The sequence below is a fragment of the Impatiens glandulifera genome, chromosome 1 (assembly GCF_907164915.1).
Source record: "Impatiens glandulifera chromosome 1, dImpGla2.1, whole genome shotgun sequence".
NCBI lineage: Eukaryota > Viridiplantae > Streptophyta > Magnoliopsida > Ericales > Balsaminaceae > Impatiens > Impatiens glandulifera.
In genome coordinates this window covers 86564678-86577325 of record NC_061862.1, presented here as the reverse complement: position 1 = coordinate 86577325, position 12648 = coordinate 86564678, and the positions used below count along the sequence as shown (strand labels likewise).

The 12648-nt window shown below is 30.4% G+C and overlaps 1 protein-coding gene across 1 annotated transcript; it reads left to right on the top strand.

Annotated features, from left to right (window-relative positions):
* The first annotated feature begins 10277 nt into the window (after nt 1-10277).
* Nucleotides 10278-11466, top strand: LOC124935172 (probable WRKY transcription factor 65). The gene is made up of 3 exons (XM_047475624.1): nt 10278-10423; nt 10514-10663; nt 10748-11466. Exons 1-3 carry the CDS (start codon nt 10278-10280, stop codon nt 11181-11183), a joined length of 732 nt encoding a protein of 243 aa, XP_047331580.1. The 3' UTR covers nt 11184-11466.
* The last annotated feature ends 1182 nt before the right edge of the window (nt 11467-12648 follow it).

Below are 12648 nucleotides of genomic sequence, written 5' to 3'. Positions count from 1 at the left end.
TAAATTAGTGTATTAATAACCAATTTATAACTAAGACTACAAAAATGAACATCATAAAAAATCTAAACAAATATCAACATATTAAATCCAAAGTAGAAAATCTCAAATATTCGATATTTATTTTTTATTTTCATCATTTTTAATCATTTTATTTTATATTGCCAGTAAACAATTGCAGTCTGAAAATATGCGGATTGATGTAGCAATGGATAGTGTGAAGGCACTTATTGCATTCTTTAGAGAGTACAAAGAAGTAGGGTTTGAGAATGCGTTGAATTGTGCCAAAGAAATTGTTGTTGAATTGTATATTGATCCAGTGTTTCCAGAGAAGAAAAAGAAAAGTTCTTAAGAAAAAATATTTTGATGAGATTGACTCTGAAAATCAACCATCTGAACCACCTATCGAAGAATCAAGTAAAAAATCCTTCAGAATTCATTACTTTTTATACATAATTGATGAAGCAATCGGTTCATTGGAGAAAAGGTTTGAGCAATATGAGCAATATGAGGAGACATTTGAGTTCTTATTTACGACAGAGAAACTAAAGTCCCTGGATTCTGTTAACCTAAAAAGAAGTTGCAACAACCTTGAGAAGAAGTTGGAGAATGACCACACTTCTGACATTAACGATGAGGATTTATTAAATGAATTGAGACTATTACAAAACATTTACCAAATGAGCTTGATTCAACCAGTGCAATCCTAAATTTCTTGAAAAGAGCTAATTTTTATCCTACTAGTTGTCTTGCATATAGAATTATGTTAACAATTTCAGTGACAATAGCATCAACTGAAAGAAGCTTTTCAAAGCTAAAAATATTGAAATATTACTTGCGTTTGACAAGAAAGACTAAATGCTTTGGCTTTGATTTCTATTGAACATGAGTTTTTGGAAAAACTTGACTATGATAGGTTAATTGATGATTTCGCATCTAAGAGTGCAAGAAGATCAATTTTCAGAAAATAGTATTGCATTGACTGATTCAAATTGGTAAAATTCTAGTAGAATTGTATTGCATGTCGTGTCTTTCTAATAGATTTCAGACTTTTGGTCATTCCTTTTAAAGACAATGTAACAAGAGCATTTGTTATTGAAGTAAATTCAATAAGCTTTACCATAAAATTTTCCTTGATTTTTTTATTTTTTTGTTGTTGTGATATTAACTATTGGTATGCATAGATATTTATTTATGATATTATGTTTGTAGTTTTGGTGTTTTTCTTTTTTTTGGAGTACTTAGGGCCACATTTGATATCTTGCATAATGTCTTCAAACATATTGGGCCGGGCACTAACAGGATACAAGATAAATCAAAATGTGTACCTTAAGGATACATGTAGTTACAACATGGAAGGGTAGTAAGAGAAAAAAAATAAAAACAAAAAGAAAGAGAAATTAGTAATTATGAAAAGAGAGATAAATTAGTATTTATGAATTAAGAGTTAAATTAGTAATGATAAGAGAGAATTTGAGATAAAAACGAAAAAAAATAGTAATTATGAAAAGAGAGATAAATTAGTAATTATGAAATAAGAGTTACATTAGTAATTAGTAATTAGTAATTAGTAATGATAATTAGTAATTAGTAATTAGTAATGATAGGAGAATTTGAGAATTATTATTATTAGGTATATTATAAATATATATATATATATATATATATATATATATATATATATATATATATATATATATATATATATATATATATATATATATATATATAAAAGATGAGAAAGAAAAAAAAATAGAATTGTAAATTAATATATATAAATTTTAGGTAAGAGATGTTATTTGTTTTTAAAATATTTATTTTTTAAATAAATTAAAATATATATAATATTTTATTTTATTTTATTATATATATATATATATATATATATATATATATATATATATATATATATATATATATGAGAAATGATTAGGTGAGGGAATTTGGTGAGGGAATGACGTGGCATAATCTTATTCGTTGAAAAAATCAAATTTTCTCTCTTTCCTTCCACTTTTACATTTTCCAACCAATGAAGGTGATGTCACGTCATTCCCTCACCAAATTCCCTCACTAAATTCTCTCACTCTATCACTCCTCACCTCTATATATATATATAAAAGATTAAAGAGAAAATAAAAAAAATTAATTAGGAAGGTAAATTAATATATATTAATTTTAGGTGAGAGATGTTATTTGTTTTTAAAATATTTATTTTTTAAATAAATTAAAATATATATATAATCTTTTATTAAAAAAAGTATAAAATTTATTTGTGTGATAATATGAAAAAGTTTGTATTTATATAAAATTATTGATAAATCAGAATTATATTATAAATATTTTTATATACAAATATTTAATATTAAATATAAAATTATTAATAAGGTAATATATATTTTATATAATTTATGTGAAAAAATATATATTATATGAGAGACAAATTAATAATTATTGTAGGAGAGATAAATTAATATTTATGTAGATATAATTATGATAGAAGAAAGAAAATATGTAGAAACTCAAATGAATGCGTTGAGAGCGTGGATGTCACCCACCTTTTTTTTATGAAAAATGATACATAGCGCGACTTAGGACAGCGAATGACCCAACGATGCCTACGTGGAACGACAACGTGATTTTTTTTTAGAATAATAGGGCAACTTCCTCTAAAAGAGGCGCTCTCCATCAAGCTCGCCCATTTTCATCATCGTAGCTCTGCTCCCTTTTCTCCATCAAAAAATTTTGTTTTCTCCGTCAACCGCAAACTCCATGCTCTATTATGTTTTCTCCGTCGTCGGAAAGCTCTGTGCTTCGTTCCACGCTTAAACCATTTAAAACATTTGAAGCTTCGTTTTCTCCATCGCAAACGTACGTAAACTCTATTTCACCGTTTGAAGCATTTGAATCTATATTTTTCATGGAGTAGAGAGAGAAGAGATCGGAAACCATCTCCGGTGAAGCAAATGGCCAGTACTTGTCTTTTCGTCGTGTTATCCATTTTCATGTTATTCTTACTTGTTTCTCCATCGTTCTCACTCCCTCTATGTACAGATTCAAGTAAGTTTTCTTCATTATTAGATTATGAAACATGAGATGGGTTAAAAAAAACATGTTTTTCTTCTCCTTGAAGCTGCCTCTTTTACGCCAAATGTTTCTCTAACATTCTGTCCCTACAATGACAACATCTGTTGTGACAGCGCCGATGATTTACTCTGGAAGAACTAATTCGAATCAATGAACATCTCCGATCCCGCCTGCGCTTCTCTCCTTAAATCATCCATATGACTTTAACTTGCATTATTTAGAAATGCGATCCATTTTCAGCAGAGCTGTTCAGAGTGAAATCTAACCCGTGAATGGTGGAAATGGAGAAAAACATCAAACTGCTGTGAAGTTTATGATGATGAAGATGAATTCTTACGAGAAATGACAGATGCGCTGGAGAAGTAGGTGACCTTCGAGTTATGCAGGCATCGATGACATGCAGTTGCAGGAGAAGAGATTATGAGGATGAAGAAGAAAAAAGAAAAAAAAAAATATAAGAATCCTGGTTTTTAGTGAGAGGGAAGGAAGCGGAATGAACACGGAATGAAAGTTGCTAGGGTTTTTAGTTTTTTTTTTTCATTTTGTCACCCACGTAGCTCCACGTAGGCATCGTTGGGCCAATCGCGGTTCCCAAATCGCGCTTTGTATCATTCCTTTTTTTTTTATTAAGCATCATTATATATATATCACTAGTGGAAAATGAAGTTTTGGTAACGAATTTTTGTAACGGCGCTATAGCGCCCTTACTGAAAATTTTTATCAGTAACGGTTTAATATATCCGCTACTGATATCAAGATATCAGTAACGACCATTTAAAATCGTTACTGATAAAAACTTTCAGTAACGGTCATAAGGAATAGCCGTTACAGACACTAGTGTTTTTTATTCTTTTTTTCGAAATGAGAATATCAGTAACGGTTTTAATGATAACCGTTACTGATATGCATTCATTTAAAAAATTTCATAAGAGGTATCGGTAACGGTTTTCAAAAACCCTTACTGATATATATATTTGTAACGGCTATACTAAAACCGTTACTGATACCCTTAGATATTAGTAACGGTTATCCTTAAAACCGTTACTAATATGCCTTTCTTTAAAAATTTTCACAAGAAGTATCAGTAACGGTTTTCGAAAACCCTTACTGATACTAATGTCAAATGTGTGAATTTGTTTCAGCGAGTGATTCCTTTGGAGGTTTTTTTACAGATTAGTGGATTGCATTTTGGGATATGTACAGCACTAAGTTCTTGAGGCGTCTCCAGGCTACGAATGAAAATTCTGTTCAGGTTTAATTTTTGTAAAGTGAGATTCGTCTGCTTCATGTTCTGGTTATTGTAATTATATGATTTAGTGCTAATTGATTCTCAGGATAAACCAACTGCTGCAAATCAGTTCCATAACGCACATACTATGCAATCGCCACATATGAATCAGTAGAGAAACGTACAGGTTTCTTCACATATGCAATTGAGCAGTTAGATTCAAGGCTTTCTTCGGCTAATTTCAATGTCAATGCATGCCTTCCTAATGTTGACAAGTCAACAGGACCGTCCTAGGTAAGACTCATTCACCTCCATATATCCTCCTGGGAGAGATGCGACAGAGTTTTCCAGGCAAAATTTCCAAACAATTATAAATGTATTGTTTTGGTATTTTAGCCAATTCAGGAGTGGAGACTACGAGCTCTCATTTTGATTGTTTTTATAGGAGGAACTTTCTGATTCATTGGTGTTTTTGAAATTGTTAATTTGCTACAATTCTAGTCCTTGTGTACTTCAGTATGCTATATTTAGGCTCTTTTGATCTGCAATCCATTTTGGCAGCTACTCTCAGCAGTTTCATAATGGAAGTACTCAGCAACAGACATCTAAGGTATGGGAAACATTCCTTATTGTTTCCTATTGACCGATTCATATTTGATGGATTTCAAGTTGAACATAGTTGTGTTTGTTGCAGAATGAGCTTGAGACTAATATAGGAAATACTGTTCGCATGAATTCGACTCTGGATATAGCTTCTAATGCTGACTTACCAAGAGGAGGACATCCAAATATGGGTCTGTTTGTGATATCGATTTGCTGTATTACCGGAAACTTCTCATTTTTCTAACATGAGGTAGAGTTTTTCATCATTATCTTGAATCAATCAGTTTATCATAGATGCTGCTCTTAGACTTAGTATATCAGCAATTGGTATAGTGAAGAAATGCATGATGAATAAAGGACAAAAGCTTGCTTTTGTACCCCTAAGAGGCTAAGATTGATCACATTTTAACTCTCATATATTACTTGACTTGATAATTTATTTAGCTCTTCCTCAAAAGATGTCCTTTGTTTATTTGTTTTATGGGATTTTTTATCTTGCTTAATAATCTTGCAAATATACTACTTTTGCAGTACAGTAATGTTAATAAATTGTCGGTTTGAAGTATAAAGCATTGAAAGTGGGTACTGAACATTTTATCTTTGTTATTACCTTGAAAGAAGGAAAATATCAATACTTTCCTTCACACTAGAGTAATATCTAATTATTAACTTCAAGACCTTAAAAGTAACAACATTCACAAAATTAGTTCTCCTTATGTCATAGTTCAAAGTGATTTTCAATGTTTGTTATGTCAATTAGTTTACAGTTGGCGAGTATCTCCTGGAATGTTATCATGCCCAAGTTATTCCTGAAATTATAATACTTGGTTTTAAAAGTTGTGAACCATTTTCTTGTAATGCGTGAAGTGAATTAGTTAATGGAACATCATATGCTTAATTAATTGTCAAAAAAGAAAAAAATTAATTTATTGGCACATGGATAAATAATAATCTTTTCAGAGATTGCTACATTAAAAGTCTTTTATGTTAATGTTTGTGAACTTGTTTCACCTTATGCTATATTTGCATAAAAATTGTCATTTTCAACTTATATGCCATGAGACTTCTATTGTAGGTAGGTCATAAACATTGGTTTCTAACTTCTGCAGGGTTGGAGGGAAGGACTTGTTCGGTGCCAGTAAACAAACGGCCTTTGGCTGTAAGTAGCATACCATGATGACTGTGTTTCCAACTATTTTTCAGTTTTGTATATAGCTTTTGAGATTATGTCACTCAAGGATCATCTCTAAGTATCTAACTCTAATAGTTGAACATGCTTCCCCTTAAATAGTATATGCTATGTTAAACACATATTACCTGTTGCACATCCACAGAAGAAGTCTTACACATCAATGACTCACCCTCAAAATGGGCAGTTGATGTCTCAAACTATTGCACAGCCACCAAGTTGATTGGTTCCTTGTTCTGAAGGAGACACCAGTAATTTCAAAACTCAGTTGCTTGAAGGAAATGACATCAATGGTCAGGTTAGATGGAAAAAATGCTCTAAATTTTAACATTTGAATCCTTGATAGAAAAAATAAACAAGGATTTCAAGATGGTATTGAAAAAGTAAAAAAATTAGAAATAATAAGGAAACAGACCTAGATGGATTGGTCATGTTAGAATAATTTGCATACAGACTTTCAAGAACTCCTACTGGCTGTGATAATTTGCATCTATAAGAAATAACTGTTCCGGATAATGTGATCTTTGGTTTCTTGCAAATTCCCTTTTTTTGGACCCCATTTGGAAACACCTGCATCCAAAAACATTATGGATGAGATTATGGACAAAAAATTAACCTTAGTCATACACATTCAAAATTTTTTTTATCTTTCTTTATTTGATGGGTAGGTTTTCTTTATTTGATGTGTAGGCCGAGCAAGACTCTGATGAAGTTTATGATCAAGTTATTTTAATATCGGAGCAAGATGTAAGACCTAAACAACCAACTCCTAGATCTATTTAATGTTGACAACGTTTAATTGAAGTGTACAATACTTTATATTGTTTAACAGCCTAATGATGAATTGTGGATTTATGATTGTGATTTGTGGATGATTGTGGTTTTTGGATTATGATTATGATTTTTAGATTGATGATTGTGATTTTGGAATATATTAATGATTTTGCAAAATGGATAATTATTATTGTTTATATAGGTACAAATATGAAATATTAAAAAAAAATGATTATGTTTTTTAGTAACGGTATTAAACATAAGAAAATCGTTACTAGTAATATATCAGTAACGGTTTTATAAATAAGAAAACGGTTACTAATAATATATTAGTAACGGTTTTATAAATAAAAAACAGTTACTAATAATGATTTATCTGTAACGGTTTAACGTTGGCTAAAACCGTTACTAATGCTTTATCTGTAACGATTTAACCTTGGCTAAAACCATTACTGTTATTAGAGGAGTATCAGTAACGGCTTTTGAAAACCGTTACTGATACTAGAAGAGTATCAGTAACGCTTGTTTTTGTAACGAATGGTAACGGTTTTATTCGCCGTTACAGAATGTTATTAGTAACGGTTTTTGAGGCTTTCAGTAACGGTTTTCGCCCTTACTGATACCCATTTTTCTACTAAGAAATTTTTTAAATGAATGCATATCAGTAACGGTTATCATTAAAACCGTTACTGATATTCTCATTTCGAAAAAAAGAATAAAAAACACTAGTGTCTGTAACGGCTATTCCTTATGACCGTTACTGAAAGTTTTTATCAGTAACGGTTTTAAATGGCCGTTACTAATATCTTGATATCAGTAGCAGATATATTAAACCGTTACTGATAAAAATTTTCAGTAAGGGCGCTATAGCGCCGTTACAAAAATTCGTTACCAAAACTTCATTTTCCACTAGTGAGAGTTGACAATAGCATAAGTGAAATTGTATTCCATTTTCAATTTTAAATCAAATTTTATAGATAATGTCAAATTGTGCAAGTTATTTGTTAAGCTAAGTTTCCTCACTTAAAAGATTAAATTTGAAAATGAAAGATGTGTTTTTAAATAAATGAAAAACATTAAAGCTTTAAATGTTTGGATCTTAATTTTGTTTGGATCTTAATTTTGATAAGTTTTTATACAACACAAAATTTTGTACAACCTTCTTAAATTATTGTTTGGATCTTAATTTTGATAAGTTTTTATTATATGAAATTTGAACTTTAAATGGTGTCATTTAAAGCTCAAGTTTTTTACATTTTCAATTGTGCAAGGCTTTTTATTCTTCTTGAATTTAAAATAAGAAACATGAATTCTTACTCAAACGTGATATTTATTTTGTAAAATAAAACCTACAAATTTAATTATTTGTTTTTATAAATAAAGGTAAAACATAGTTTGAGACTTTCACTTCTAGTAATTAACATGCAAATTGAAAAGGGGAACAATGTTCTTAAGAAATTAACGGTCATTTTCTTCAATCTATTGAGTTCCAATAATCTGTAAATGTTCAGATATCTATTAATTTCTTACATTATCTTAAAGCAAATCAATGCTGAAACCTGAAAATTACTTTCTGAAATAATATTAACAATACACAAATCATGTATATAGAAGTATTTAATACTAAGATATTAATGGCCGGCGGGCATGATCCCTGCTTCAAACAGATAAGGTCTAATTATTTTATTAATCTTCACTATAGAATATAGATAGTCTTAATGAATTTAATAATTATGCTGGCCCTATATATATATATATGTATATTTTATTTTATTTTATAAACTAAGAAATTATTTAAAGATAATAAATTATATTATATAAAAATTAGTTCAATTATTGTTAAAAGATTTTATTTTAATAATTTATTAATTTTATTGAACTCTTTTGATTGTATTAAATGTCTGTCTGCTCACATACAAACCATATATTTTTAGATCGGATAAATTTGAGCATATATTTCAAAATTATAAACAAATCTAATATTTAACCCATATATATATATAGTTTCTCCTAAAATAATGACAAGATAAATCAAGGTATATATATATATATATATATATAGCTTATAAAGAGTGCCTAACTAAAATAATGCATAATTAATATTGGTCGCTGTACCTGTCACGATGCATTATTATTGGGAATCTATGATATTTTATAATATTTTAATTATTAATAACTGGGTAAAGGTTGTTATTATAATACTTTACTAAAAATAATATTTCAATAAAGGAAAAGCTGGATCTTAACTCTAAGCGGATAAGAATCAATATGGATTTTATATTAGTTTGATTTGAATTGTTTTATTTGAGAATATGTTTTTTTTTATTCTTTTAATTCTCAGTTTAACATGTTTTAAGTTGGAATAGAATTTTGTCATTTGAGGGATTGTATTTTTTGATTTATTTTAATAAAACCAAATTTTAATAGTTTGAGTCTTATAAAAAAAAGTATATATTTTATTCAGAAACAAATAAAATTAATATATTAGTAGTTAAGTTTAATGTTCATAAACATTGCATAAAAGTCTGTATCGGTGTGATTATTGCAGTCACACCTAATTTATAACCTAACTATGAAATTAGTGACCCTTTTTTCTAGCTTTCTTTTTTTTTTTTTGACTATTTTTTATTATTATTTGGGACAGATATTTTTTTTATTGATTATTATTTGGAACATGTATATTTTATTGATTATTATTTATCATTATCTCAATTTTTTTTTGACTTCTTAACAACTGTATTCCTTTTATCGTAAATTTATATTTGAGTTAAAATAATTAAAAGACTGATAAAATAAATTAAGTGATAGAGTTCATAGATTCATTTAAAACTATATATTACTTTAAAAAACTAAAATCATCCTTAAAAGTCTTAACTCTCTCCTTTAAATTAAAAGTTTTGAAAGAATCGAACTATTGTAATATAGTATATGTAAAACTATATATATAGTTATTTTATTTTTTAAGGATGATAAATTGATAATATTATATTTATCTTAAATTATACTTAATAATTTGAAGTGAATTTTCATTAAAAAAAAAATATTATATTAAAATTAAAGATATGAACTCATATAGCTTAAATGAAAAAACAATAATTTTTAAGATATCAAATATGATTTTCAATTAAAAAACTTTAGCTGGATATAAAAAAAAAGATTTTTTTTTTTTTTGTTTTAACTCTTATTAAGAACAATGAACACATTATTATGAGTTGGGTTAACTCTATAAAAAAGATGTCTTTTTTTTTTTTTTAAATACTTTAATAAAAACATATAAACATAATTAATAAAAACGGTTTTAAGTAGTCGACATTATGCCCATAATAAAACACCAATCCAATCCTTATCACCTTCTTCTCTCTCTACATTTTTCTTCATCCTCTCTCTCTAACTCTTATAGTTATGGACGGCAAGTTTAACAACCACCCTTTTGGAAACGACCTAGAAAACAATATTGACCAGTCGCCGGAAAACAGTGACGCCGACGAATCACCTCAATCCCAGGCCGGTTTCTTCACCGATAGTAAGATGACCGCCAAAAGACCAGGGTAAGTATTATATACTCTCTCTCTCTCTCGATCCACTCTGAATGGTCTTATGATAATTTATAATTAGTGATTCAATATATAATATAATAGAGGTTCAATAATGAAACGGGTTGTGTCAATTCCGATGAAAGACTTGGCCGAAGGATCACGATTTAATAAAGGGGAGAGTGCAGTTCCGTTTGATTCTTGGGCGTGGAGAAAGTACGGTCAGAAACCCATCAAGGGCTCCCCTTACCCTAGGTAATTAATTAAGTATAATAATTAATCAGGATTTATATATATATTCATGATCTCCGGCCACCGGCGGTTTGGTTTTGTCGACAGAGGATATTACAGATGCAGCAGTTCAAAAGGTTGTCCGGCGAAGAAGCAGGTTGAAAGGAGCAACCTTGATCCCACCATGCTAATGATTACGTATTCTCGTGAACACAATCACTCCTATCCGGCGACCACAAATAAAAACCACCACCACAACCGCCGCCGCCGCACGACTTCCGCCTCAGTTGACACACAACCATCACCACCACCAGAAGTACTAGGACTAGAGCAGAGTTTGGGTGAAGAGGAGGAGGATTTCCGGTGGTTCTCGGACTTGGAGGTGACGACTTCAGCCGACATGTTGGAGAGTCCGATGATGTTGGCAATTGATGGAGACCTAGACATGACGGGAATGTTGTTCCAGGACGAGGATTCGTTGTTTGCGGATCTGGGTGAGCTTCCTGAGTGTTCGGTGGTGTTCCGACGTACCCTGGTCCGATGAAGGGGAAACCGGGTGAGCTAGCTAGCTAGCTCTGTATATTTATTTCAACATTGGAGTGCGTATCAGTATCAGATTCAGACACCTACGAATTCTTTTATCATTTTTAATTTCCATGTTTGGATCGGATAATGCGGTGATTAAATTACTGTATAGTTTTGTTTAGGGAATTGAATAGCCAATAAGAAAAGAGACAGCCTTTTTGTCTGGATCTGGATATTGTAATTAGTTTATCACAATCATGGCCGTCCGTTTTTAACGGCTCTGTTTCTGACATTGCTAAGTTCTTTTTAAATTTCTTTTACAATTAGAATACCTACATGTTGGTACGGGTACAACAACATGAAAATGTTAGAAATATCGACTTTTAATTTGAGTGTTTATCTTTTTACAATAATTTATATATATATTTATATATAATATACTTAATTTTTAAAGTGTCCAGATTGCCAGATCGAGAGTTGTGACTAATTTGGATATATATGTGAGAATAATGTATACTTGAGTCGGATTGTGGGTTGACTCGCCCATAAACTTAAAACGATTAAAAATAAAATTATAAATGCTATATGAATGATTCAAATTTGCAACATAACAAAATAAGTACAACATTTATTTTAACCAACTAGGTTAATAACACTTTATATTTTAAATTCAATATAAAATTTGATAAACGTTTTCTATCTCTAGCTACCTAAGAGTTGATTCACTAGCATCCTGTTCACCAATCCGATCTTCTTTCAGAAAAGGATGCTCCTTCCGGGACCCAGAGAGTTGCTTCATGCGGAGAAGGAGCTGTGAGGGAGTCAATGTCAATGGACTGTTTGCACTCAGGTTCTGAAAGATCTCGACCAACGGGAGAGGAAAGTAGGGTGAAAAACGAACATGATCTCACGTATAGTACCAGAACCACGACGTAGAACACCCGAACGGGGATTTACTGGTAAAAAAAGGACCTTTACCGACGGTTTTTCCCGAAGGTTTTGTAAACCTCTCCTAAATACTCCCGAGAGGAACAAATCTTTCGGGATTAAAAATAGATTCCGAGTGGGGTGTAAACCCTTCGGGTTTATTAATTATTACCGAAAGTTCCACAAAGAACTTTCGGTTTTTACCTTCCCAAAAAACCCAAAAAAATTCTAAGTGTTGGGTGTGGGTTATTTGCGAAGGTTTTAGGAAAAACCTTCGGTTTTGAAATCCCTTGGTTTTTGAATTGCGAAGGTTTTTCAAAGAACCTTCGGTTTTGCCTTTTTTGAAAATTTCATTTCCGAAAGTTTTACAAAGAACCTTCGGTTTTGCTCATTAAAAAAATTCAAATTTTTGAAATTGGTTTTTCCGAAGGTTTTTTAATAAACCCTCGGTTTTGACTAATATCAAAACCAAAGTTTTATGAAAACCTTCGGCCTCAACCTCTATAAATACAAACCCTAACCCTTCTCTTTTTCATTCCGCTCATCTCTCCTTTCTC

Excerpts from the sequence above, each read along its gene's own strand:
- LOC124935172 (XM_047475624.1), top strand. The coding sequence starts at position 10,278 with ATGGACGGCAAGTTTAACAACCACCCTTTTGGAAACGACCTAGAAAAC. Across the intron at positions 10,424-10,513 it reads ATGACCGCCAAAAGACCAGG|AGGTTCAATAATGAAACGGG; the intron begins GTAAGTATTATA and ends ATAATATAATAG. Across the intron at positions 10,664-10,747 it reads AAGGGCTCCCCTTACCCTAG|AGGATATTACAGATGCAGCA; the intron begins GTAATTAATTAA and ends TTTTGTCGACAG.